A 26,670-nucleotide genomic window follows, 5' to 3' on the forward strand; every position below is an offset into this window, starting at 1 on the left:
CCATTTCAAAGATACTGACTCAATGTACATTTTATGAGATGTACCACAAAGTGAAGGAAAAGCATCCAACAAATGCTCAGCATATGTGGAAACTCCTTCAAGACCGCTGGGAAAGAATTCCTCATGAAGCTGGTTTAGAGAATGCCAAAAGTGTGCAAAGCTGTCATCAAGGCAAAGGTTGGCTACTTTGTAGAATCTAAAATATTGTTTGATTTGGTTACTACATGATTCCATATGTGTTATTTCATAGTTTTTTTATTTAACCAGGCAGTCAGTTAAGAACAAATTCTTATTTTCAATGACGACCTAGTAACAGTGGGTTAACTGCCTGTTGAGGGGCAGAACGACAGATTTGAACCTTGTCAGCTCGGGGGTTTGAACTCGCAACCTTCCGGTTACTAGTCACACGCTCTAACCACTAGGCTACCCTGCCGTTTTGATGTCATCACCATTATTCTACAATGTAGAAAATAGTAAAATAAAGAAAACCCCTTGAATAAGTAGGTGTCCAAACGTTTTACTTGTACTGTGTGTCACTGCAACCTTTGAAATGAAAAGAACGACCTGCAAAACACAGTCCAGAGGAAATCAGTCACACAGAGACACACATTTATAACATAAAACACAATTTCTCAACCTGCGCCTATGCAGAAAAAAATATGCTGATTTCCCTCAAATGTCACTGTCAAACGTGTCAAACAGTCTAGCCGCTGCGACTGCGCCCTCCGCTGTATGCCACGTACAGGTTGACGTCGACAAAGCGGACAGACTTCCTGATGTGAAGCTGGGTTTCTGTGTTTGCCAGCCCAGGTAACAGATTTTGCCTGACACGGTCTTGCCGGAAACACCGATACCACCGCGGGATCAAGACGTCCATTTACAGGTGGGATTCATATACTTGTTTTTTATTTTAAATATTCCTAATATGTATGTTGACAACATGAATCAGATTCTAAACGTTAGCTATGCTAACGATTGATGCTAGCATCGGGGTTGTTGTTTTTATAGCCTAATTGATTTGATGGTAGAAGTGCAATGAAATTTTATTGCTACATGATGATAGAAATACAATGAAATTGTGTGTTTGTGTTAAATTAAGTCGATGAACATGCGTTCTTTGACGCCGGTAAGAATGTTCAGTTTGGATAAATATTTTGCAGGAAGTCAACATTATAACCACGAATGGGAGTTTTGAATGGGTCTGTATTTGGCAGGGTTCTGCATCCTGTCAGTGACACAGGAAAATGGCCTGGTTATGTTTATGATACAACTTGGTTTGCATACCAGTTACTTTTCTTTCGACACGTATTAACGATCCAATTAGTTAGCTATCTAGGTTATAAATATTGCCAGTACAACTGATTTTGAGTTGGCAGTTCGTTGTGATGTCAATAAACTCGCTAAGTTAGCAAGCTAGCTATATTGAATCTCAGACAAGACTACAAACTGCAATCATGAACCTCGCCCTTTCATTAACTAGTACTATAACTGAATGATTTATGTAATGTTACAAGCCGTATTATGTTGTCCTCGATAACATAACTATTAGCTAGCTAAGACTATTTGTAGGTCATCTTAACTAACCTTGTTTGACACATTATTGTTGGTCATTTAATTTAGCTAGCTAGACACTGTACTGTTAGCTTTAGTTTGCTAGCCACTGCTGGCCAGACCAACAAGTTGTTGCAGTTCACGCGATTTGAAACTATTGTAACTATTTTCTTGATAGGCTCATTTTAGTGTGGACTGGATAGGGAATAGATTGTTTATCCTAATCTAATCTGTGCATCTGATTAGCTAGTTAGCCCGTATTTTATTCTAATGACATTAAACCGCAGTGTTCCATAATCTAATCTACACATTCTGGTAATTCCCTCTTTTTTCCCTCTTACAGTACTAGGCCTAGAGGCCAAAGTCTTGTTGAACCAGACTGACAGCTCAGGCTAGCTCTCAGGCTAGCTCAGGCTGTTGTACTTGAACCTTAGACTTTGGAAGCAGAGTGAAACTGTAAACTATATAGTAGCACTTGAGCAATGTCGTAAAGGGCAGTGACGTGTTGTTTGCCATACAAAGGTAAAGATGAGTGAATCCAAGGTTGATTAATGATAACACCATTCTTCCATGGTCCAAGCACTTTGTATCTGAAGGATTTAAAAAAAATGTGGTGATGCTTAAGTTTTTCAATGGTTGTTTGTCGGCTTACTAATCATCTATATGACTGTAGTCCTTTAGTGTAGGGTTAGGGTTAGGGTTAGTGGCTTATTTGCATCATAGGCGCCTGTTATTGTTATGCCCTCCCTCTCTTTCCTTAACCCTAAAGGCACCAACGGAGGTACTTTTTTTTTTTACCCCAAATTGGTAATGATAGACTGTCTTTTCAATCAAGCATTGACACTTTATTTTAATCACCTTTTGTAACACAAGTAAATGGTTTAAATTCCCCAAAATAAGCATATGTTTTTTTAATGTTCCCACATTTATAGCAGGGTGGGGCTTGCTATATACCGGAAATCAGCACAATTCCTCTTGTGGCATAATTATGAAAGTAAGAACTGCCATTGAAAGTACATGGTCACTAATCTGGTTTCCTTTTTATGCGAGTAAAGTACATGTTGGATAAAAAATGTAATGACAGGCCTGATGTGGGATATTTTTGTGTTGATATCAGAGAAATGTCGGTCGAAATGCTTTAATTCTCAAGGATCGGCGTTCCGTCATCGGGACAGTTGTAAATCATGCAGCACGTTATGTCAAGATTACAGATTTTAGAGAAACAACATGTCGGTACATATAAGTGTCTTATATCGTCTGAAAGCTTAAATTATTGTTAATATAACTGCACTGTCCAATTTGCAGCTATTACTGCAGGAAAAAATACTATACTATTGTTTGAGGAGAGCTCCTAACAATAAAACACTTTTTTCTCTCTTTGCAATAGGTTTGATAAATTCACCTCAGGGTGAAATGTGTACTTACATTCTGAAATCTTGCTCTGATTTATCATCCAAAGGGTCCCAGAGATAACATGAAGTCTCGTTTTGTTAGATTAAAATCATTTTTCATGTCCTAAAAAGATCCATATAGCATGCACGATCGATTTTGTATTTCCACTTGTTCAATTTTCTAAGAAATTAATCTGTGAAAATCTTACCCTAAACGTTGTTTCAACGAGTCAAATCACGTTCGTATCTATTCTTAATTAGTGGTGTATTATATCCTATAGGACACCATATTTGGTCTGAGAGCGATGCCTTCATGGCACGCCGATGACGTGGGCGGCCATCATTTGAACAACTTTCTTTGTCAAGTAAGCACCAATTGGGGTCAAACAAAGCTAGCTAGATAGCTTTATGGGAGTATCCAGAAACCATGTATATGTCGTAAAATGTAGCTACTAACCTTGTACAACAGCATGCCTTTTCATTTTGGACAAAAATTATAAGGATTTTGAGTTATGAAGTTATGAAAACTGGTTATTTTGCAAATGTTGAACTTATAATATGGATACTAATACTTGGAAAGCTAAATCAAAGTCCAAGTATACAGATTTGATGATATTCTTGCAAAAAAATTGAATATGAATGCAAATGTCTCCTTCACGATTTGCCCAAATGTACCTGGGGACTTCACACTAAAAGTCTTCTTGTTCACTCATTTTTCAAGTTATCCATCTGAAACTTTGCACATACACTGCTTCCATCTTGTGGACACTATCAGAATTACAACCAGAGTGACGGTTATTACTTTGACCTTTTCTCTTGCATTTCAAAGATGGTGGTAGAAAAATACTTCATATTTTCACCCCTTTGTATTTTCTTCTACCAGATGTATTGTGTTATATTCTCCTACATTCAATTCACTTTTCCACAAACTTCAGTGTTTCCTTTTTAAAATGGTACCAAGAATATGCATATCCTTGCTTCATGGCCTGCGCTATAGACAGTTAGATTTGGGTATATCATTTATTGGAAAAAAGGGGTCTATCCCTAAGAAGTTAACGTGCTAATATTGATATAATCATATCGAAGTAAACTTGGAGTCACACGATGACATCCTGTCTGCTACCCCTACGACACGTTGGGAAAGCATGCAGTTTATTAGACTACAGATGAAATAAGTTATGATGAACTTCACATGGTGGTGAAAGTGCAAGGTGATGAGTTTGACGCCCCTTTCCAATAAATACTGAGTGTATTATTCTGATGACGTGATCATCGATACCTTGCTGCCGTTTGACTAATAAAACAATCTTGCTCTTTTATCCATTTTAATCTCATAATGTAGGCCATTCGTGTGCTATAGCCAACAGTGTGCAGATACAGTGTCTGTATACTGTTGGCTGGAGTGCATGTCCCAATAACGGAATGGGCACACGCGCTATATAATACAAATATCAATGTCAGAACCATCAGTAGAGTTAAAAATCCAATGGAAACCCATTGAACTTTATTTGGTACATGCCTATAACTATAAGAAATCTAAGAGGTGTTAAATCATCTACATCCAGCTCCAGCTATGCATTTGGTTTGCTAACTTGTTAGCCAAGTGGCTGGATATCAAGCTTATTAGTTACAGCAGAGACATTCAAACCCTCCTGGATCAAGATCCCTGTTGCCTAAATTGTTTAGTGTCCCAAAAAAATAGAGCCTGTTGTGTGAACAATCGGTAATACCGTATACACCGGTATGGTACAGAGACTGGATACCGCCCATCCCTACTCCGTTCCCATTGCATCTGGCAGATGACTCTCGACCTGGTATAGAGATAAATATCTATTTAAATGTTATAGTGGCTTCCACGCCACCTAAGGGCCAAATCTGATTATATGAGAAATGTTTTTTTTTTTGTCGCAATCTAGTTGCCTGACAAAGTCCCAAAATTTTAAGAGGGATAAAAAATAAGCCCTGTTGGCGCTATTAGGGTTAATGGTGATGTAATAAGACACCATAATCCAACTTCCATGATTCTCTGCTCTAGGTGTGTTAAATCTCTTATGCCCCCCCCCAGCCATGCTCTAGGTGTGTTAAATCTCTTATGCCCAGCCATGCTCTAGGTGTGTTAAATCTCTTATGCCCCCCCAGCCATGCTCTAGGTGTGTTAAATCTCTTATGCCCCCCCCCCCAGCCATGCTCTAGGTGTGTTTAAATCTCTTATGCCTCCCCCAGCCATGCTCTAGGTGTGTTAAATCTCGTATGCCCCCCAGCCATGCTCTAGGTGTGTTTAAATCTCTTATGCCTCCCCCAGCCATGCTCTAGTTGTGTTAAATCTCTTATGCCCCCCCAGCCATGCTCTAGGTGTGTTACATCTCTTATTCCCCCCCCCAGCCATGCTCTAGGTGTGTTAAATCTCTTATGCCCCCCAGCCATGCTCTAGGTGTGTTACATCTCTTATTCCCCCAAGCCATGCTCTAGGTGTGTTAAATCTCTTATGCTCCCCCCCCCCCAGCAGTGGGAGCAGTAGAGGGCGGACGGCACCATGAACGGACAGCTCGACCTGAGCGGCAAACTGATCATCAAGGCCCAGCTGGGCGATGACATCAGACGCATACCCATCCACAACGAGGACATCACCTATGACGAGCTGGTGCTGATGATGCAGCGCGTCTTCAGGGGCAAGCTGCAGAGCAACGATGAGGTCACCATCAAATACAAGGACGAAGGTAAGCTGTGCTGCTCTAGACCAGCACTGGATTAAGTTGTATTATCACCATTGTGTTAGCTAGATGTCATCTGACCCCTCAACATTTCGTTTCCTGCTGGTAATGGAAACAGAGGTTCTCTTTCAAACACTTGAGAATGCATCCCCTCTATCCTCTCCTTTTTACAGTAATCTTCAGCCATATTTGTAGAGGTTACACAGGTTTCACCTATTCAGCCATTTCAGAATAGCCATTATCTCAAGAAATGGTGGAAAAAAGGATTGGAATGTGACCTGATTCTGATTCTGATGCTGTTCTCTGCTCTCTTCTCTTCCTGCAGATGATGACCTCATTACTATTTTCGACAGCTCGGATCTCTCCTTTGCCATCCAGTGCAGTAGGATACTGAAACTCACTCTGTTTGGTAAGATATCATCATACACATGCATAACCATCCCTCCCTTTTTTAGTATAGCCCTATGTGCTGCTGTGCCAAGCACGCCCATCTTGTAATAATCAAACAAACTTGATTTGTCCCGTTAGTAATTAAAGTAGGTTCATTCTGTTATTCTAGTCTTTATGGTACCGTAGTATAAAGAACTTCTTTCCTTTGTAGCAACTTGAATACTCACGCTGACTGTTCTGTTCCAACAGCCCCCCCCTCCTCCAATAGTTTTATGGTTCGTGTACATTAACATGCCACTGGGAGGCAGTCTAGTCTCATATTTTGACATTGAACCTGACACTCCTGCTTCGACCCCCTTGACAACTCGTTCTCTCATGCTGGTATCGTCCCAAGGCCGGCATCGATGTGCTGCTGCTTGGGTCGTAGAGGCACCAAGCTATACTTGTGAAGTTGTCTGTTTTCACATGTCCCTCAGAGGTCAAGCTCCAGCTTGCGTTCCATGGTTGGGTGTCAACCCATTTTAAGAGTGTGTTCTGCAGAGGATGATGGATGGATTGACGATTAGCTTGTGGTTTTTCAACAGAACACTGTAGGTCAAAGGGAGAGTTATGCTGGCTTTACTGCTTTAGGCCTAATCATCATGATGCCCTCGTATATGTGTGTGTGTGTGTGTGTGTGTGTGTGTGTGTGTGTGAGAGAGACTTCAGGTGTGGTCTAGCTGTGGGTCCATTACACAGAATTGTACACTGGCCAGGTGTTATGGATCCACCTTTGTTTGACAGTGCAGATGTCAGATGTGTGTTACCGTTTACACACACCTCTGCTCCTGCTCATCTCCAATGCTGTCAGACCTCATTATGTTATTTCATGTGTTCTGCTCCCAATTATACTGCAGCACAGTGTCCCTGAACTGTCCCTGCTATTATTAGATAGATAGGGAGTGGCAGCAAAGACAGACAGAATGAAGGAAAAGAAAAATACATGTTTGGAGATTTATTTTGTATCAAAGATTCTCTGTAATTAGTATTACGCCATCAAACTGATTAATCATGTAACTGTAATTAACTAGGAAGTCGGGGCACCAAGGAAAATATTCAGATTACAAAGTTATAATTTCCCAATATAACCTTTCAGTTATTTTCATATCTGATCAATAGTCTTCTGATGAATGAATTATTTACTTTACCTCACTCACGTTAGTCTCATTCCAAACGTCGTAAATGGTTGGTTATCTGCACGAACCCAGTCTTCACTGAGTCATCCATACATCAATTGTCTTAAATGATTTATTTATTACTAACTAAGTAATTCACAGAAATGCATAGACAAAACAAAGTAAATATGGTTACAAGAAATGATAGGAGAATGTGGATGTTTCGGCGGTTGTCGTTATTCGCGTTCAATGATACCGAATTCCTAGCTGCAGACTAGTAATTAATATCAAAGACTTGTTCTTATTCTGTCGGTGTCGATAGTCTAATAGTTTAACCACATGGTATGGTTAAAAGATTCAGCTATGATCTGCAACCTTTTGTACTCCCGTGATTGAGAGAAACATGGTCATTTTATTCTGAATTGCAGAAAAGGGGCTGTCCCAGGATGCCTGACCCTAACTGGGTTCATGGGCGGTCCTCTGATTTAGTTCAACTCAAAGGGAATTGGAGTTTCCTTCATTAAACCGTCCAAAATCACATTACACAATTTTACAAACAGTATTCTGCCCTTGAGTTGCGTTCCCATGCAAAACTAGACAGATAGCTAACAACTAAGTCTTCAATAAAACTCAAGGCGTGACTTTTCTTGAATGAATATATTGAAAACGTTTGTTGTGAAACTGCAAAATACAGAAAAGAATATACTTTAGTATTCAATTCACACCGACATACTGTAGCTGTACATTAAACATTTGAAGTTGCATAAATACAAAGCACGCGCTAAGGTACCATGCATCTGGCATGATGCCAAACCATATTGCTAATTGTTAACCATATGGTAATTGGCTCCTTTCATTACTCTAATAATGTATAACCATATATGTAGAATAACAAAGCATATTACACTAGAAACAGTAACAAAAATACAGTATTGTATATTTTACAATTCGTTTGCATGACGCATGAGCAAAGTAATACAGCTAACGACATACATTAAAGGCATTGCAATTTGTGAGTAAATGCAACCAACATTGATATGTAAGCAACTCTATCAATAACAAGATTATCATCATTAGCTAAATGCTTGAATTGAACTTACAAACAAATATTTTTCCAAGGCTGAAGCGTGACAAGAAATAACTACATTGAAAGACCTGCACCGTAGCGTTGTTTGTAGCTGCTTCTATGCGTGCAAAACAAATTCTGTACTTCCTGTTTGCGTCGTCTTTCTAAGTACCAGAAAGCGCCACTAGGGGGCAAATAACACCATTAAACACAATGAAAATCCAATTTAACCATTGTAATAAAATAATCTGTTACCTTCTAACAGGATGGCAGCACAACCAGTATCATACTCACTCATTCATCTTATACAACAATTAGATGTAAACCTCATATGAGGCTATTATATAAACAGCGTTATGGCTAATGTGGCCGCACAGTCTCCCATGAGCTTCCCCAAGTTGTAACAAACGGACCAGTTCGTAGCTGGATTCTTCACCCATCTTTTATACCTTCTCCGGAACGTAAATGTTATTCAGACCTCAAGTTCTGTGAGGTGGGAAAAAATCCTTTGTTCTCTATGAAGCTTCACTCTATCTCTATACTGTGTGGCCATGAGGCAGGGTCTTCCCTAGGAATTTACGACCTCACTGACCACAGCAGCCTGGTTGAAGGAGCAGAGAGCGGGGGATGGTGCTCGCTGTACCCAAAGAGGGAAACGTCATGACAATTAATTTTTTTACTCCATCCGGAGACCCAGAGCGCCAGCATGCGCCACATTCGTGACCGCACATGGATCCCATATTTCCAGACGTGTGCCAGGATTGGAAGCAGGAGGGAAGAGTGGGATCCTCCCGGTGGGCTGTGTCTCTACAGGATCTTCTCCTGACCCCCTGGGTCTCTGCTAAATGTTACACACACACAGGGTTCTGGGATTCTGTCTGTAGAATTCCACTAATGTTATGGGAATTCTAAAAGGATTTTCACTCTCCTATGTGAGATTTGGTGGTCTCCTGTAGTGTTGGACAGTGCTTTTCTCTGTCTGTCCTTGTCATGGTCCAGGTGTTGAGCCATCTCAAATGACACCCTGTTTCCCATATAAATAGTTATAATCATTTGGTGGGTGCTTATAATTGCCCTATTTCTCACATGTACACGTGTGTATTAATAGTGGGCTCACGGCCAGGATCTGCCATTATAAACGGCAACCCTGCAGAAATTAGTGTTAATTGCCTTGCTCAAGGGCTCATTGACCGAATGTTCGAAAATGTTTCACCTTGTTCACTCAGGGATTTGAATTAGTGACCCTTCGGTTACTGTCCTAACTCTAACCTCTAGGCTACCTGCCACCCATATTGTGCACTACTTCTGAACAGAGCTACAGCCTTCGTCTGGTTTGGGTCATATGAGGTTGTGTGTCAAACCAGAGTTCTATGTGGGGCTGATTGTTCCCCTGCTGGTACCCCTGCTGGTACCAACTGACCATGTTCCATGATATCCCTGGAGGCGAAAGACACGCACACCTGTTTAGCTGAAGTGTTGGCTAGCGGAGTAGAACACTTGGAAAGGAAAAGGAGAGCTGCACACTCTGGGAGCTCGGATGCAATAATTTAATATAACCAGCATTTCAACAGACAAGCTGTCTTCATCAGGGTTGACACGTTGGTGGTTTGGTTATTAAATGATTGCATCTGAGCTCCTAGAATGTGCGGCTCTCCTTTTCTTTTCCATGATATCCCTGGACCATATTCTCTGTGCCCCTATAACTCTCTCACCCCCATTCAGCCCTCTGCACCACATTGTCCCTGTGAGGTTCCTGTGTGCTGATTTAGCACCTCTGGCCTTCTAGAGATGAGGCTCATATGAGGAACGGACGCCCTCTTCTGTTGAATTATAACCCTTATTGTAATTGTCTGCTAAGTCCATCCCCGTCCAGGCAGTGCTGATGAGGATTGTGGTGCTATGGCAGCCTGTCTGCAGCCTGTGAGGCCTCTAGAGCAGCACTGGGACTCATTGAGATGATACATGGTTCCTCTAGTCTCTCAGGCCCAGATGTATGCTGTGGTCTTTAGCACTAGACAGGGATCCATCTAGGGCTGGGCAGTATGGGCTAAAAATATATTATCTTCTCAAACTTAAGGCAGATTCACAATATATACAGTGCATTCGGAAAGTATTCAGACCCCTTGACTTTTTCCACATTTTGATGGGTTACAGCCTTCTAAAATTAATTCAATTGTGATTTTATCAATATAAAATGTAGAATATTTGCATGCCAGTGGGATGGAAACCTAGCTGATTACAATAAAATCATGTCTAAGAGTTTGTTTCCAAATGACCGATTCTATTGGACCATACCTCCAAATGCAAATAGTGAGTTTAAACTGCTTGTTGTCAGAGGAAGAAGTTGTTGTGAGTGGCAGGGGGAGGGGCTTGGTGTCAGTGTGCGGTTGGGAAGGTGCACAAGGAGACAGAACGCTCAACCTAGATTCTTTTGATACAGGCATTTGGAACATGCCTGTATCATGTTCCAAATAACATGCATTCAAATTAATTTGATATCGCCCAGCCCTATATCCCATCACTAGGCACATGGCCAGCAAACACACACACACAGTTAAACGTTCTGTCTCATTCACTCTCTAACACACCCACACACAGAGCTAACAGCATAACAGACCCAGTGAGCAGCAGAACTGTACTCACGCATCTTCAAGGCCCAGACTGTAGCCACTGTCAGCACTGTTCATCACTCTTGTCATGCATAGTAGCCTTTGTTTATTTTTCCTAGATGATTTAATTGCCATATCCTGTATATCACTACAGCATGCTGCCCGTTAACGCTATTACCTGGCTCCTCTCCTCTCTGGAAAAGAGCTCTTGAATAACCTAGTACTTCCTAGTACGTTGCCATTTAACCCACTCTCATTGACCATGACCTGGATGGATCTGTCTGGCCTAACCCTATCTGACCTCATGTCGACATCAGAGTAGTTAATTTATGAGTTTGCTTAAGAACACATGGTATATATTTTACTGATAGATGGTGCTAACAGCTGTTATATAGTTGTTATTTCATGGAGACATGACTCCACATTTTCTGTGCTATGTACTTTGACCTCTGACCCAGTGTTGTGGTGGTGGAACCAGGGGACTGCTAGTCCTCCGTAAGACTGCAGGTGTCTGGGGCTCTATGTCCAAGAAACGTCCCTAGTGTCTGTCTGTCTGCAGTCTACCCCCTTGTGACCCGCCACTAACAGGACAGGTGCACGGCATAAACACACACATAAATAACAGAATACATGGACCGTTATGTGAGAGATTGTGTTGCTGAGGGCTGGTGTGTCCAAACCGCAGGATTCCTCACTGGCAAGAAGCTACAGATCTCTCCCACGCTTGGGAGTCTGTGATCACAAAGACACTGGGAATCCCCCACCACACACACACACACGCACACCTGCAGGCATGCTGACTTATCAGACTGCAAATGTCTGCGTATAACAGAAGTAATGTGTTTACTAAAGACAATGACAGCCTACATTTGATTTTAACGGGACAGGGTTTATGAGAGGTGGGGGGGACCAGTAATAATATAATAGTAATAATGGTTGTTGGTTTGTTCGGGTGCCATGTTGTTCCTGGCTCCATAGCTGAACATCACAGTCTGTTAATCCTACTTACCCTGAACAGGCCTGCTGCTCGGTTCCTAGCTCGTTTGATCTGGTCTGGACCCCAACCCCTGGTCTGGTTTAATCTAGTTTGGTCTGGAATTGACTTGACTCACGCAGGACCATAAATGTACAGACCTCAAGACTCATCTGTTACAGTGATCAGGAGGGCTGTCTGGGGGAGATTACTCCATCACTGTCTTCTATGGCTCTGGAGTGCTGTAGTGTGGATGGAGAGAGATGGAAGTGGGGCCCCCTCCTTCACCCTCACCTCCTTCTCCCACATCTTGAAGTTCCATACCGAGGCGCCACATTCAGTATTTGAAATGTATTGACGTTGAAATATCATCTCTCACTCTCTCCCCCCGATAGTGAATGGTGAGCCGAGGCCTCTGGAGTCCAGTCAGGTGAAGTATCTGCGCAGGGAGCTCATTGAGCTCAGGAACAAAGTCAACAGTCTTCTGGACAGCCTCGAGCCCCCCTCAGAACCTGGCCTGGCTGCATCGGTACCAGACCGGGGTAGGTACACACATGTAAAACACACATGCACACCCGTATCTGTTTGCTAGTGTGACGTGTGTTTTACATCATTTCATGTAATAGAGACATGCACACATCTAGCATATTTGTTATAACTTTATGAAATACCAACAGCTACAGGCTGGTTGTTTTTATCAGTTCATTCATTTCTCTCTGAAAGAGATGGTTTGTCCTCCTTCCCATGTTTTAAAATATTTTTTAACTAGGCAAGTCATTTAAGAACAAATTCTTATTTGCAATGACGGCCAACCAAAAGGCCTCCTGCGAGGATGGGGGCTGGGATTAAAAATAAAATATAAATATAGGACCAAACACACATCACGACAAGAGACAACACTACATAAAGAGAGACCTAAGATGACAACACAGCATGGCAGCAACACAAAACATGGTACAAACATTATTGGGAAAAGACAACAGCACAAAAGGCAAGAAGGTAGAGACCACAATACATCACGCAAAGCAGCCACAACTGTCAGTAAGAGTGTCTATGACTGAGTCTTTATGCCAGGGGCAGTTTTCCAGGATGCCTTGCATCAGCGTTGTTAGCTTGCTGGCGTGTGGCGGACGGCAACAGGTGGATTTGTTTATCCGAGGCGTAGTGGAGAGAAGTGTGTAAAAGTGTGTTTTTTTTACAGGGTGTTTCCTTTGGTGTGGTAACATCCTTAACCCAGGGTTAGGATAATACACCCATTAAAGCCCCACTTACGCAGTGGTTTGACTGATTAATGATAATTGAACTATTTATGAATAACTCTCTGCCTCAAACTGAGGTGTGTGTGCTTCTCTAGCATCTTTGTCCATGTCTTTTTTGTGATTGTGTGTTGACACGTGTCGCTCTCTCCTTTTCTCTCTCCACTACCTTCCACTCTCTCTCTCCAGACTTGGTGGATAGACATGAGGGGAGGGCGGTGGCAGCAGCAGAGGCAGCAATGAAGCAGGCCCCGGTCCCAGTCAGCGCGGCCAGCATGTCGGCCTTCGACCCCCTGAAGAACCAGGGCGAGGTCAGCAAGAACGTCATCTCCGCCTTCGGCCTGAGTGAGGACCAGGTCCCAGGTAATTCCATCATTGCCTTGCAATTTCTTTTTTTTCCCGCTTTGTTTGTACTTTCTATGCAGTCTTCTGACTACATTGTTGTCACACACCTTACCCTCACTCTCCACCCTGTTTTATTTTTCACATACCCTTTCGCTATCTCTTATCTAGGCCCCCCAGGTGTCTTGGCTGAGGAGCGGTCAGGTACTCCAGACAGCATTGCCTCATCCTCGTCTGCCGCCCCCCAGCCCGGGGTACCCCCCCAGCCACAGGCCCCCTATGCAGGGGTACAGCAGGGACCTCCAGCAGCCATGGACGGTTAGGAACACATACAAAACACACACATTCTAAATGACCATGAAACTCGCATGCAGACACACCACAGCTCTGCATGAGTGAATATATGTAGGAAACGGTGTGATCTGAGGAACTGTGCAGTAGGAGAGTACAACACTTGTGGTGTCTGTAAATAAAGTGAGTTTAATGGCTGTTTATGTCCCTGGAAACGCATCACAAAACCATGACAACTCAAGTGAGTGTGGGGGGGGGGGGGTGTAATAGCTGTTTATGACCTCTGAGAGGGAGAGATTATCAGTGTGGGTGGTTTAGCACCTCCAAATACCTGGGGTCCACTGAGACCCCTAAAAAGTGTGTGCGTGCGTTGACTCTGTTGCTTTGTCCTGTCGAAACAGGAGAATGAATTTGGCCCAAGAGCTACCCCATTTCAGTTTGTGCTTTAAACTGATCCTAGACCTGTGCATTGCCTAAGGGCAGCCTTGACCCAGTCAGTGTGTTGTGGAAAACACTTGCGTGGCAGCATTGGACCGTTCTGCCCCAGTAGAGTTGTCTCTACTCCCAGTCACTATCACCGCTGTTGTTTTTTGCTCTATTTTCACCTCATCACTACAGACATTTATAACTTTATGGGTGAGTCAGTTTCACAATGGTTTAACCCAGATGTTCACTGCTCGGGCTTGTCTACAACCACAAACAGGAGGAATAGATTGCCCTACTTGTATTCATTGTTTGTCAAGCTGTTGGAATGAAGTGGAACTGCCATCTTGGTAGGGGATGTAATGCCATTGATGTAGCAGAACTCTATCTGACTTGGTGATGGCTAGATGCTGCACTTGGATTGGCCAGTTCCCCAGTCCTGAATCCGGTACCGTATATATATTTTTTTACACTCTGCATGCTGTGATTTAGTGGATGATGTCTCTAACATAAGACTGTATGTAAGCCCATTTAAGATTTAATGAGTAATTCCATGATATCACAGACACAGAGAAACTGTTTCCGGAAGTAACTTAATCAACTGTATAAACAGTGTGTTCATGATCTTGGCATCCATCTTAGTCAGCCAGACAACTCTTCATGTAGAATCCCCTCCTGCTATTTGCACTCCACCATGAACATCACGTAGTTCCTGGAAAAGGGGATGTCCGCAGTCTCCGGCCCCTCTAACGGAGGGATCAGATCAGACCGAGGTGGGGAAATTAAAAACAAGCAGTCATCCCTCTGTCGTCTCTAGTTGCGAGCTACTTTGGGGTGGTGTTTTTAGGGGGAAATGGTTTTTGGTGTTAATCTTCCCGACCAGACCTTCCCTGTGCTTTTCCTCTAGGACCTACTGGCTATTCCCATAATGGTGTTATGGAATCAACACAGAGGTGTGCCCTGCTGGCGAGTTAACTCTCTTACCAGATGACTAGGTGCATGTGTCCTAGGGTTTGGCATCTCAGTATATGAGATGGACAGAAACGGGAAGGGAAGGGACAGAGGAAAATGTTGCGAGTCAGTTCTTATTTAGTGAGTTCGTTATTTTGGATGTGATGTTTTGTCATTGGAATGCACTTAAACATTTTTTTATTTTATTTCTTTATGTTGTGGCTCTCCGTAGCCTCCATCTCTGGAGACGTATCCGTTTTCACCCAAAAAGACCCACAAGCAGCACGCAGACAACCACAGCTGGAACACACATATCCACGCGGTAGGCTCGTTGAGCTGTGACTCAGAGGAACCATACCAGCACCTCCAAACCACACCTGGAACACAGACTGCGGTTCCACATGGTCACGGTTTGACCGTGTTCCCCAGAACAGTGGTTTTGGCTCGGTCAGTGTTCAGGCTTCTCCAAGGGGTTGGTGTTGAGTTTAGCAGAGCCAAGACACCCGTAAGAGTCTTAAGTTACACAGTAATTCATCCTTAGTTCTTACTTCTACAACTCATGGTCATATAATGGTCATTGGCAGTTATTAGGTTCAGTGTGACCTCTCTTACCATGTGGTTGGCTGTCCTTTCAGATGTTGAGTCCAACCCTGTCATGGCAGGGCATCTTCTGGACGTCGTCATGGGTTCATCCTCCTATTTTCTTCACTGTGCTTGTCCCTCCACCCGGTTCTCCCAGACTCTGGGCTGCAGCTGGTGGGCAGACAGCCTTGTCAGGCTGCATGGACATGTCTTCACCAATCCCAACACTCCAATGGTGTGCCTGACGATAATTTGATCCCCAAATGTTCCCTAAATTCAACACCGTTTCTGCCCCTCTGTCTCCCCTGAGTGCCTGGGTTATAGATGAACAAAGTCAACACAACACAATGGAGACCCATTTGTATTGTTGACCAGGAATAGTCTCAAAGGAACAGTGCACTTCTACCAACATGTTGGGAATGAACACATTGATTTAAGGGTGTGGTGCATTGGGAATATGCACAGAGGAGACTTCTTCAGAAAGTCATCGTGGACACATCATGTGCTTTGAGGGTAGATGGCCAGATAGCTCCCCCTCTTTCTCTGACAACACATGGTTGGTTTGTGTATACAAGCAAACATGGCACTAACAAGATCCATAAGCAGAATATGTATAGTGGCTCTCTTTCATATCAGACGATGATCAACCATAGAGGGAGGAGTGTTCTCTGGTTGAGAGGGCAACCAACAGAGTTATAGCACACCTGTTCACCCACCTCAGTAAAGACGGTGACCCTTATCAGACTACCAATATCATTTTTTCCTTTTTGAAAACATCCCCAGAAGTCTAAAACTACAGTCAAGCAATGGCATTCCAGAGAATGATTTTTCCAGCTGTGTTCTGTTCAGTTGAAGGAATACATGTGCAGGCAGCCGGTCTCTCTCCATAGAGACCCAGTGATTTCTCTTTCCTTTGGGATTTAAATGTACTGAGCAGAGATCAGAGATGAAGTCCTCTGGCCAATGAGGCCTGACGGCAGCCCCATCCGTCTCTCCATCACATTATGTAATATGCATGATGGATAGCAGGCAGGAGACCAAAACAACCAACCCACACATTGTCATTCTCACTAGAGCACCATTGTGCTCACATTACAGGGGTTGACATTGGGGTTACAGCTGTTGTCCCCCTTCATTATAGGCTCATTAACCTGTGAACCTTAGACCAACCCCCTCAAATTAAACACTCCTTTAGGACCCCAACTCCACCCTTATCCCACACTACTTTAGGACCCCAACTCCACCCTTATCCCACACTACTTTAGGATCCTGTTGTAACTTATTGTTGAAGTAACTGAACTGTTGACATTCTCCATAGATGTTGTCTCAGAGCAATATATCTGGTTTCATCATATAGGTGGCTTTTCACAATTTGCATCATGTTATAATTGAGGGAAAAGCAATGGTGGAGGAATAAAACATGGTTCATTCATCTGGTCCAGACCTGGGAAAAATAAACACCTAAAGTATCCTGAACAAAAATATAAACGCAAAATTTTAACGTATTGGTTTCATGAGCTGAAATAATAGATCCCCAAATGTTTCATATCCACAAAAACCTTTTCTCTCAAATTGTGGGTACAAATTTTTTTACAACCCTGTTAGTGAGCATTTCTACTTTGCCAAGATAATCCATCCACCAGACACGTGTGGCATATCAAAAAGCTGATTTAAACAGCATGATAATTACTAGGGATGCACCGATATAACAATTTTGGCCATACTGATATTTTCCTTGCTAAAAAAAAAACAATAGCGATATTACATTTTTTCTCTCCTTTTTTAAGCATTCTAGTACAGTTAAATAGTTACACACACACACACACACGGACGGACGCAGCGGTCTAAGGCACTGCATCTCAGAGCATGAGGTCACTACAGTCCCTGGTTTGAATCCAGGCTGTATCACATCCGACTGATTGGGAGTCCCATAAGGCAGCGCACAATTGGCCCAGCTTTGTACCTGGGGTAGGTTGTCATTGTAAATAATAATTTGTTCTTAACTGACTTGCCTAGTTAAAGGTTGCACACACACCCAACTGACAAAGTTATTTTGTTGGCATTTGTCACCATTACCAGTAAAACATAATCAAAATCTATTTCTTTCACTTACTTGCTGTTTTGTTTTTCATTAGTTTCATTCTCAACCAGGATTTCATCATACATGTCAAGCAGTGAAGTTTCAGCTCTGTCCGCGGCCTCTCTTCCTTGGTGCGCACTGTCACTGTTCCAGCTGTGCATGTAACATGTCATGTAAACCCTGTTTCTTGTCTGCATCGATGTAGCGGTCCTTGTACCTAGCATCGAGCATGGTGGCGACACAGTAAAGGGGTAGAGAGAGAATGCCACCGAATCGCTTGTTCACAGCCTCGAGTATTTTTTGTACGTTTTAATCTTAGGGCCAGTGAAACTGGACAACGCACAATTCAAATAAATAATCATAAATATTATGGATATTAACCATTTAGGTAAATATAAGTGTCTTATATCGGTTGAAAGCGTAAATTCTTGTTAATCTAACTGCACTGTCTGATTTACAGTAGCTATTACAGCAAAAGCATGCCATGTGATTGTTTGAGGACGGTGCCCCACATCAAAATATTTTTCAACCAGTACAGGTTTCATAAATTCACAAATCGAGATTTAAATATTCACTTACGTTTGAAAATCTTCCTCTGATTTGTCATCCAAAGTGTTCCAGCTATAACATGTAGTGTCGTTTTGTTAGATAAAATCCTGTTTTATATCCCAAAAGGTCAGTTTATTTGGCGCCATCAATTTTGAGTAATCCACTTGTTCAGCAAGTCAAAATACATTTCTATTTACTCCTCAGATACCCTAAAATGTAATCGAACTAAAATATTTCTTATGAAAAGAAGTATATTCAATAGGAAACCGATTTTAGCAGGTACGTCCTTTCTTCATGGTGCGCGCAAACACGAATTTCCAAGACTGGGTCCCTGTACTAAAACTGATATTTCTTCTTCATTTTTGAAGTTACAAGCCAGAAACCTTGAACATAGACTACTGACACGCTGTGGAAGCCATAGGAATTGCATCCAGGGAGCTAATTTCCAGTATGACTTTATACTTTCCATTGGAAGAGCATGGTCTCAAAAAAAATCCAGTTGGTTTTTCTTTGGATTTTCTCCTACCATATCTATTATATATCATATATAACATATATTATATGTTATATTCTCCTACATTATTTTAACCTTTCTACAAATTTCAGTGTTTTTTTTTTCTAATGCTACCAATTATATGCATCTCCTGGCTTCAGGGCCTGAGCATCAGGTAGTTTACTTCCGGCACGTCATTCAGACAGGAAGTGGAGAAAAATAGGGGCCTAGCCCTATTAACCCCACGGTCTGTCAGCAGTTTTGTTGAGCGGGCGTTTCAGTGCCATGACAGAGGGTATCACGTCTGCTGCAGATGCAGTTGATTAGCTTATTTCTCCAGTCAGTTGTTAGACTGGCGCTAGTAGTGTGTTCATGTTCACAAATGCCATTGATATGGCAGCAGCAGTATGATAACCATCATGTTCTTGAGCATGCAATACGGCTTTCCTCCGTTCAAAATCCTCGTCGACCCAGAGTGCTGTCAGACTCCGCATGCTCATGGGCCTGACATCGCTGGTCCAAATGTCAGTCATGAAGCTAATAACAGTGACGCTCGTGGATGTGTTACACAATACTGTGTAACTCTGGTAGAACCACATCTGAAAAATAGCGGCTACTTGGTAGCATGTACCGGTGCTTGACCAGTCTGCAAAAGCCAACATCTTCCACGACAGAGAACGGAGGATAGTCTAGGGCAATGATTTCCATTATCTTGGCGTTAATGGATTTTGCCTTTGTTGTCTTGCTGAAATGTTCTTATTTCAAATGACTGCTCGACTTGAACTTGTTTAGTTGGAAGTGTAGCGCTTAGTATTTTTCTGCTTTTGTTCTGTGTAGTGCTGCATTTTTCATGGTGTCATTACAACATCTACCTACGTTATACAGGTATGCACGTCATCTACCTACGTTATATAAGTATGCACGTCAGCTTTGACATCGGCGTTAAACTAGACGTCGGGCCGATGTTGGCCTTATTTTGCGAATATCGTCTGATTCCGAGATATCGTACATCTCTAATCATTACACAGGGGCTCCTTGTGCTGGGGACAAAGGCCACAATAAAATGTGCAGTTTTGTCACACAACACAATTCCACAGATGTCTCAAGGGAGCGTGCAATTGTCATTGTCTGACAGCTGATGCTTAAAGTTAGAGGGATTAAAACTAAATACATGCTCTTCAACTGATCGCTGCCCTCACCCGCCAGCCCGTCTAGCTTCACTACTCTGGATGGTTCTGACTTAGAATATGTGGAAAACTACAAATACCTAGGTGTCTGGTTAGACTGTAAACTCTCCTTCCAGACTCACACTGAGCGTCTCCAATCCAAAATTAAATCTAGAATCGGCTTCCTATTTCGCAACAAAGCATCCTTCACTCATGCTGCCAAACAACCTCGTAAAACTGACCATTCTACCGGTCCTTGACTTCGGCGACGTCATTTACAAAATAGCCTCTACTCTACTTAACCAATTTGGATGTAGTCTATCACAGTGCCATTCGTTTTGTCACCAAAGCCCCATATACTACCCACCACTGCAACCTGTATGCTGTCATTGGCTGGCCCTCACTCCATACTCGTCGCCAAACCCACTGGCTCCAGGTCATCTATAAGTCTTTGCTAGGTAAAGCTCCGCCTTATCTCAGCTCACTGGTCACCATAGCAGCACCCACCCGTAGCACGCTCTCCAGCAGGTATATTTCACTGGTCACCCCCAAAGCCAACTCCTCTTTGGCCACCTTTCCTTCCCGTTTTCTGCTGCCAATGACTGGAACTAATTGCAAAAATCACTGAAGCTGGAGACTTATCTTCCTCACTAACTTTAAGCATCAGCTGTCAGAGCAGCTCACAGATCATTGCACCTGTAAATAGCCCATCTGTAAATAGCCCACCCAACTACCTCATCCCCATACTGTTGTTTTACTCTACATCCCAGCATCTCCACTTTTGCACATCTATCACCCCAGTGTTTTAATTACTAAATTGTAATTATTTCAAAACTATGGCCTATTTATTGCTTTACCTCTCTAATCTTACTACATTTGCACACACTGTATATAGACTTTTATATTGTGTTATTGACTGTATGTTTGTTTATCCCATATGTAACTCTGTCACACTGCTTTGCTCTATCTTGGCAAGGTCACAGTTGTAAATGAGAATTGTTCTCAACTGGCCTACCTGGTTAAATAAAAAATAAATAAAATGCTGACTTCAGGAATGTCCGCCAGAGCTGTTGCCAGATAATGTAATGTTAATTTCTCTACCAAATGCCGCATCCAACTTTGTTTTAGAGAATTTGACAGTACTTCCAACCGGCCTCACAACCGCAGACCACGTGCAAACGCGCCAGCCCAGGACCTCCACTTCTGGCTTCTTCACCTGCGGGATTATCTGAGACCAGCCACCCAAACAGCTGAAAAATGTGGGTTTGGACAACTGAAGAATTTCTGCACAAATTGTCAGAAACCGTCTCAGGGAAGCTCATCTGCGTGCTCATTGTTCTCACCAGGGTCTTGACCTGACTGCAGTTCGGCGTCGTAACCGACAGGGCAAGTGCTCGCCACTGGCACTCTGGAGAAGTGTGCTCTTCACAAATGAATACCAGTTTCAACTGTACTGGGCACATGGCAGATATGGTGTTGTGTATGGTGAGCGGTTTGCTGATGTCAGCAACGGTGTCCCCTGTGGTGGTGGTGGTGGTGGTGGTGGTGGTGGTGGGGTTATGGTATGGGCAGGTATCAGCTACGGACAACAAACACAATTGCATTTTATTGATGGCAATTTGAATGTACAAAGATACCGTAACGGCATCCTGAGGCCAATTGTTGTGCCATTCATCCGCCGCACGTGTGCATTATGCACAGGTGATGTGTCGCGTTGCATGAGGCAAATGGTGGTCACGAGATACTGACTGGTTTTCTGATCCACCCCCTTACTTTTTATTTTTATTTTTATATAGGTATCTGTGACCAACAGATGCATATCTGTATTTCCAGCCATGACAAATCCATAGATTAAGGCCTCATGAATTTATTTCAATTGACTGCTTTCATAAATCTTTGAAATTGTTGCATATTACGTTTATTTTTGTTCAGTGTTGTACAATGCATTAACAGAAATGATTGTAACCAGATGACAGGGATTAACGGTACATTTACTACAGGTAAAATTGATAAAAAAACAAACAATCAAAGGGCAGACAATTCCCACAATGAATGCAAAAAGATTTGGCAGGAGACTGCTGAGAGTCTCTCTCCAGAATGCAATCACCGCCACACCTTGTCTCAACATTTAAAAGTTATACTCAAGACACATCTTCACACACAGTTTCGATGCTTTTCACTGACAGCCGCAATTGAATAATCAGCTAGGCTTTTTGCCACGCGCGCCACCTTTTGAAAGACTTAATTTCTCTCCTGTTCTATTGGTTTTCATGTCACTTTTCTTTCGTTGTCCAGGAGCCGATGACACAATCCTAGTCATATCAACCCATCCAAGTTGTTGCATCTTTAGGTTCCCCCTTTAAGGTTCGAACAGATTTTCATCTGTCATATAATGCTGGCATCAGGTTCGCTGTTTAGAATGGTTTTGTCGGGTTCGCTGTTTAGAATGGTGATTTCCTGCTAATTGCATTTTGGCAAATGTTTGAAAATGTTTTATTGTCTGCTTCATTACAGGAGTGTCATGTTCTGTTAAGATGCATTACCATAATGTAAATGTGGTTTCTGTCATTCTGAACACCGTTAGTGGACAATCTAATGGGTTACTCACCCAGTGCATATGGGTCTGGTACATTTCTCAAATGGACAGTAAATTGAAATCTTCCAGAACAAGTTGTCAGGCACCACTTTTTTTTTATGGAAACCTGGTGTGGTGGTTGTGAGAGCTGGGCAATATGCAAGAAAGAGAAAAAAAACATCATAAATTGACAGAAAAATATTCATATTACCCCTTTTAAAACTACTACTTTAAAAGTTGTAGCCATCAATTGTCCCATCAACAATCACCCATTTTAGTACAGTTACTTCCTTTCAAAATTCACCATTTTCTTGAAGGACATTATTGGTTATTTATCGTAATGAACAAGTGTGTTTCTGTGCAAATTTTAGTTGTATCTTTCTGGCACGATCACATTACATTTACATTTACATTTAAGTCATTTAGCAGACGCTCTTATCCAGAGCGACTTACAAATTGGTGCTTTCACCTTATGACATCCAGTGGAACAGCCACTTTACAATAGTGCATCTAGGTCTTTTAAGGGGGGGGGGGAGAAGGATTACTTTATCCTATCCTAGGTATTCCTTAAAGAGGTGGGGTTTCACATAAATGACTGCTACATTAGCCTACTGATAGCCTAGCACCAATCTCCAGGCCCTATTCCCCCACAAAGGAGTTCCATAGGGCTCTGTTACGAGCCCTCTCGAAGAGTGGAAAATCAACGCTCCGCTTTAACTGGCACATGAAAAACCAGTGAACCGTAAACCAGCCTTCTCTCATTATCCTTTTACTCTGTGTTTTTAATACTTCGTCGCCCTACTTTACACGCCAGGGGCTCTGGGAGTGCGGTACAGGCCTTGTAAAGGGAATACACTGGTGGCCAACTACATGTTTGCTGAACATGGTGAGACTCACTGGAAAACTTTAGTTGGCCAACGGTTTCAGTGTTTTGCGAGTGTAGTTTGCTTTTTATTTTCAGACTCTCTTAAACTCACTCCTCAGTCCACGTTATTAAGGGGACATGCAATTCTAGAGTTGTTTTTTTAAACACGGACTACACACACAGTTAGACGTGAGGTCATGGCTAATAAAAGCTGGGAGGAAAGTGGCTGTCCACTGACACAGACCTGTTTAGACAGACGACACTCGCTTTGACCCAATACACACGGGTCTATCCAAATGTGTGTTTGTAAGAGCGAGCAAGGGAGCAAAGTTTTGTGTTTAGCTTAGATCTGTACAGCTGACTGATGTGCCATAGAGCATTGTCTCGGTGCAGGGCTTTAAGGAACCAATCATTTTTTAATTCTAGTTGTTGGAGCTGTTTGCACTAAGCCCATCCTGTCCGATTCTAGCCGTGTGTTTTTTGTTTAGTTTTTTTCTCCCTTCCCCAGCAATCATACTGATGTCTTTCTTCCTTCTCCAGGTCAGATGTACCAGTACCAGGCCCCAGGTGGATACCCACCCCAGCAGCCAGCACCACAGCAGCAGTATGGCATGCAGTACCCTGGTAAGACACACTCATTCCTCATCACACTTTCCTTTAGAAAAGGTCCAAGAAGGACAGGCTAATCTTGTAACAATGGCCCAGAGCTTCACACAAATGATGCTATGAATGAGAAATGGATCACAACTAAAAGTTATACTCTACTTCTCTCCCCAACTCTGTCTCGCTCTCTCAGCAGGATACACCCCCCAGCCCGGGGCCCCGCAACCTGGCGGCCCTCAGCCCCAACAGCAGCAAACTTTCCAGAACTACCCTGCCCCCACCTCCCAGGCCCCCGCGCCTGGCCAGACCCCAGCCCCCGGCTTCCAGGGAGGCCAACAGCAGGCTCCTCCACCTCAGGGTGCACAGCAGTACCCCCCAGGGGTCTTCCCTCCCCAAAACTACACCTCCCAGGCCAACCAGCCTGCCAACTACAGCCTGCCCCCAGGCTCCCAGCCCCAGCCTGGCCAGGGTTACCAGCCCCGTCCCGGCTACACCCCTCCCCCCGGTAGCAACGTCACCCCCCCTCCCGGGGTGTCAAACCCCTACGCCCGCAACCGGCCCCCCTTCGGCTCGGGTTACGCCCAGCCTGGTCCCGGGTACCGGTAAGAGGGGAGGGAACGGGGAATGTTATCCACCCACCCCTCCCCTGCGTGTCCTGGCTGTTAGGCTGGGGTTCGGTAAACATGGTCTGCTAATCTGTCCATCCCTCTCAGTCCTCAGATATTGAGTTTATATCCCAAACAAGCTACAAACCCTCAGTCTGATCGTCTGTTTGTATTCCGTCTCGCCCCTTCACCCCTCTCTCTCACACACACACACACACACACAGAGATACCGATGTGTTATGGCCCTGCTGTATGACACACAATGTACTCTAATAGAGCTGGGACGATAAACCAAAAATTATCAACACTGATCACACTGACCATTTAACTGATATCAATAACCACAAGTAGCCTATACTAGAGAAATGTGAAGTTTGAAATGAAATAAGTTTGCTAATATGGGCTATTGCCAACATTACTTTTGATAGTTCCAACATTTGAAAGTTGTAGTAGTAGTTCTAAGGGTAAAATACAGAAGTAGGCTTACCGGTGCACATTAATGTTCTAAACTTATCATTCTATTAATCGTTATGCTTATAATTCAGTCATTTACCGTAATATGGATTTGTGTCCATATCGCCCAGCTCTAGGCCCCACCCTCACTCTCCAGCCCTGTGTGTCTGTCATTGTGAACATGTAGTCAGTCTGTAAGTACACTCACCTGGAAAGACTAAAACAGGCTGGTGTATGAAAGCTGTTTAAATTCTTTTACACATTTTATTTTGCTAGTCTGACATCTGTAATGCATACATGCATCTGTATACGCTGGTCAACAGAGGACGTTGATTCGTATTACATTTAACAGGTTTGGAATAGACAGTAGTTTGCGGAAGCGCATCTACAGATGAGAGACTAGTGAAAGTGTTCAACTTTTTTTAATATATATATCATTTGTTTTCCTCACCGCCATGTTGGTATTATGACTGGTATTGTGATGTGTCATGGAATCTGCCCTTTGGTTGAGAACACTAACCGTGTGTTGAATTATGGGAGGAGTAGTTTTGATCCTCCAGAAGAATCCTACCATGTTTAGCCTCTTAAATCACCTCATTGTTTATTGCTCTTTATTTTCCTCAATGGTTTGTACTAATATCAATCAGAAATTCCACCTTGAAGTGACATTTAGTTTATGTATGGACTAGCATTTTCTCTGGAACCTAATAAAGGCTTTGAAACCCAGCTCGAAGTTTTGTCTGTCTTTTGTTTTTCATTCTTCTCCCATCACACTGTGGTTTGAGTTCACGGCTCCGTGTTGAGCTTAGCTTTCAAGAGCCTTTCCTCTCACATCTAGGTGGATTTGGAAAAGTGTGGTAATGCTGGTGTTGCTATTTGTTTTTCTAATCAGGCATTGTGGTTGGCTGGGATGTGTGGTGGGGAAAAATGGGCTTGGTCCCTCAGCTCTGCCTGTCTTTAGTCAACTAATGGCCAAAAGAGTGAAATGTGTTTATTTAGTGTGTGTGTCCACTTGTTAATGCTATGACCATATGAACACCACACATAGAGATATGCACAATGCATTTACAACAGTCAGTGCAGTAGTACAAAAGAACCATACTTAAGGATTTATTGTAGAAAATAGATACAGGAATGGTTGTACATATCTGAAACAAAAATACAATTTTCTGTTCAACACTAACATAACAATTGGGATTGAAAATAACACCTGCAGCCATTTTGTGAGCAGCTATACACAATGTAAAACAATCTGAATTTGGTTGTTGGTTTCCACATAAAAATAAGCCTTTTATTGACATGGTTGTCTCATTTAAACTCAAACAGCAAAAGATTGCAAGGCTAAAGACACGGGGCGTCATTGGTGAGTTGAAATGTTCAGAATGTTGTAGATGGATGTACTGTGTAAAACGGACACATTTCCTCATTGTACACAATACATTCCTATTTGAACATTCTGTGATGTTGCACCCTCCTGAACAGGCTCCAGAGGTGGACAATTTGGGTAACTTCCAATGTGCATCAGTCCACATAACATTACATTCCTGGTTAGAAATGTGTTAAAGATGAAAGAACAAAGCATCCCTTATGC

General features: G+C 42.8%; 1 protein-coding gene across 3 annotated transcripts; it reads left to right on the top strand.

Annotated features, from left to right (window-relative positions):
* Positions 1–731: 731 nt before the first annotated feature.
* LOC115123256 (protein TFG-like) lies at positions 732–25,805 on the top strand. 3 transcript variants are annotated; one of them, XM_029652617.2, is made up of 8 exons: positions 732–883; positions 5,446–5,659; positions 5,979–6,062; positions 12,241–12,387; positions 13,291–13,464; positions 13,615–13,761; positions 23,959–24,042; positions 24,215–25,805. In XM_029652617.2, the coding sequence occupies exons 2-8, from the start codon at positions 5,476–5,478 to the stop codon at positions 24,625–24,627; spliced, it is 1,233 nt and encodes a 410-aa protein (XP_029508477.1). In that variant the 5' UTR covers positions 732–883; positions 5,446–5,475; the 3' UTR covers positions 24,628–25,805. The 3 variants fall into 3 exon arrangements, with proteins under 3 accessions (XP_029508477.1, XP_029508613.1, XP_029508548.1); XM_029652753.2 differs by having other exon boundaries at positions 24,218–25,805; XM_029652688.2 differs by having other exon boundaries at positions 5,449–5,659.
* The last annotated feature ends 865 nt before the right edge of the window (positions 25,806–26,670 follow it).

Source organism: Oncorhynchus nerka, linkage group LG1 (genome assembly GCF_034236695.1).
Source record: "Oncorhynchus nerka isolate Pitt River linkage group LG1, Oner_Uvic_2.0, whole genome shotgun sequence".
Classification (NCBI taxonomy): Eukaryota; Metazoa; Chordata; class Actinopteri; order Salmoniformes; family Salmonidae; genus Oncorhynchus; species Oncorhynchus nerka.

Bases quoted from the DNA above. Each gene is read 5' to 3' on its own strand.
- LOC115123256 (XM_029652617.2), top strand. From the start codon at position 5,476: ATGAACGGACAGCTCGACCTGAGCGGCAAACTGATCATCAAGGCCCAG. The intron at 12,388-13,290 runs GTAGGTACACAC...CTCTCTCTCCAG, and splicing joins TGCATCGGTACCAGACCGGG to ACTTGGTGGATAGACATGAG. The intron at 24,043-24,214 runs GTAAGACACACT...TCGCTCTCTCAG, and splicing joins GTATGGCATGCAGTACCCTG to CAGGATACACCCCCCAGCCC.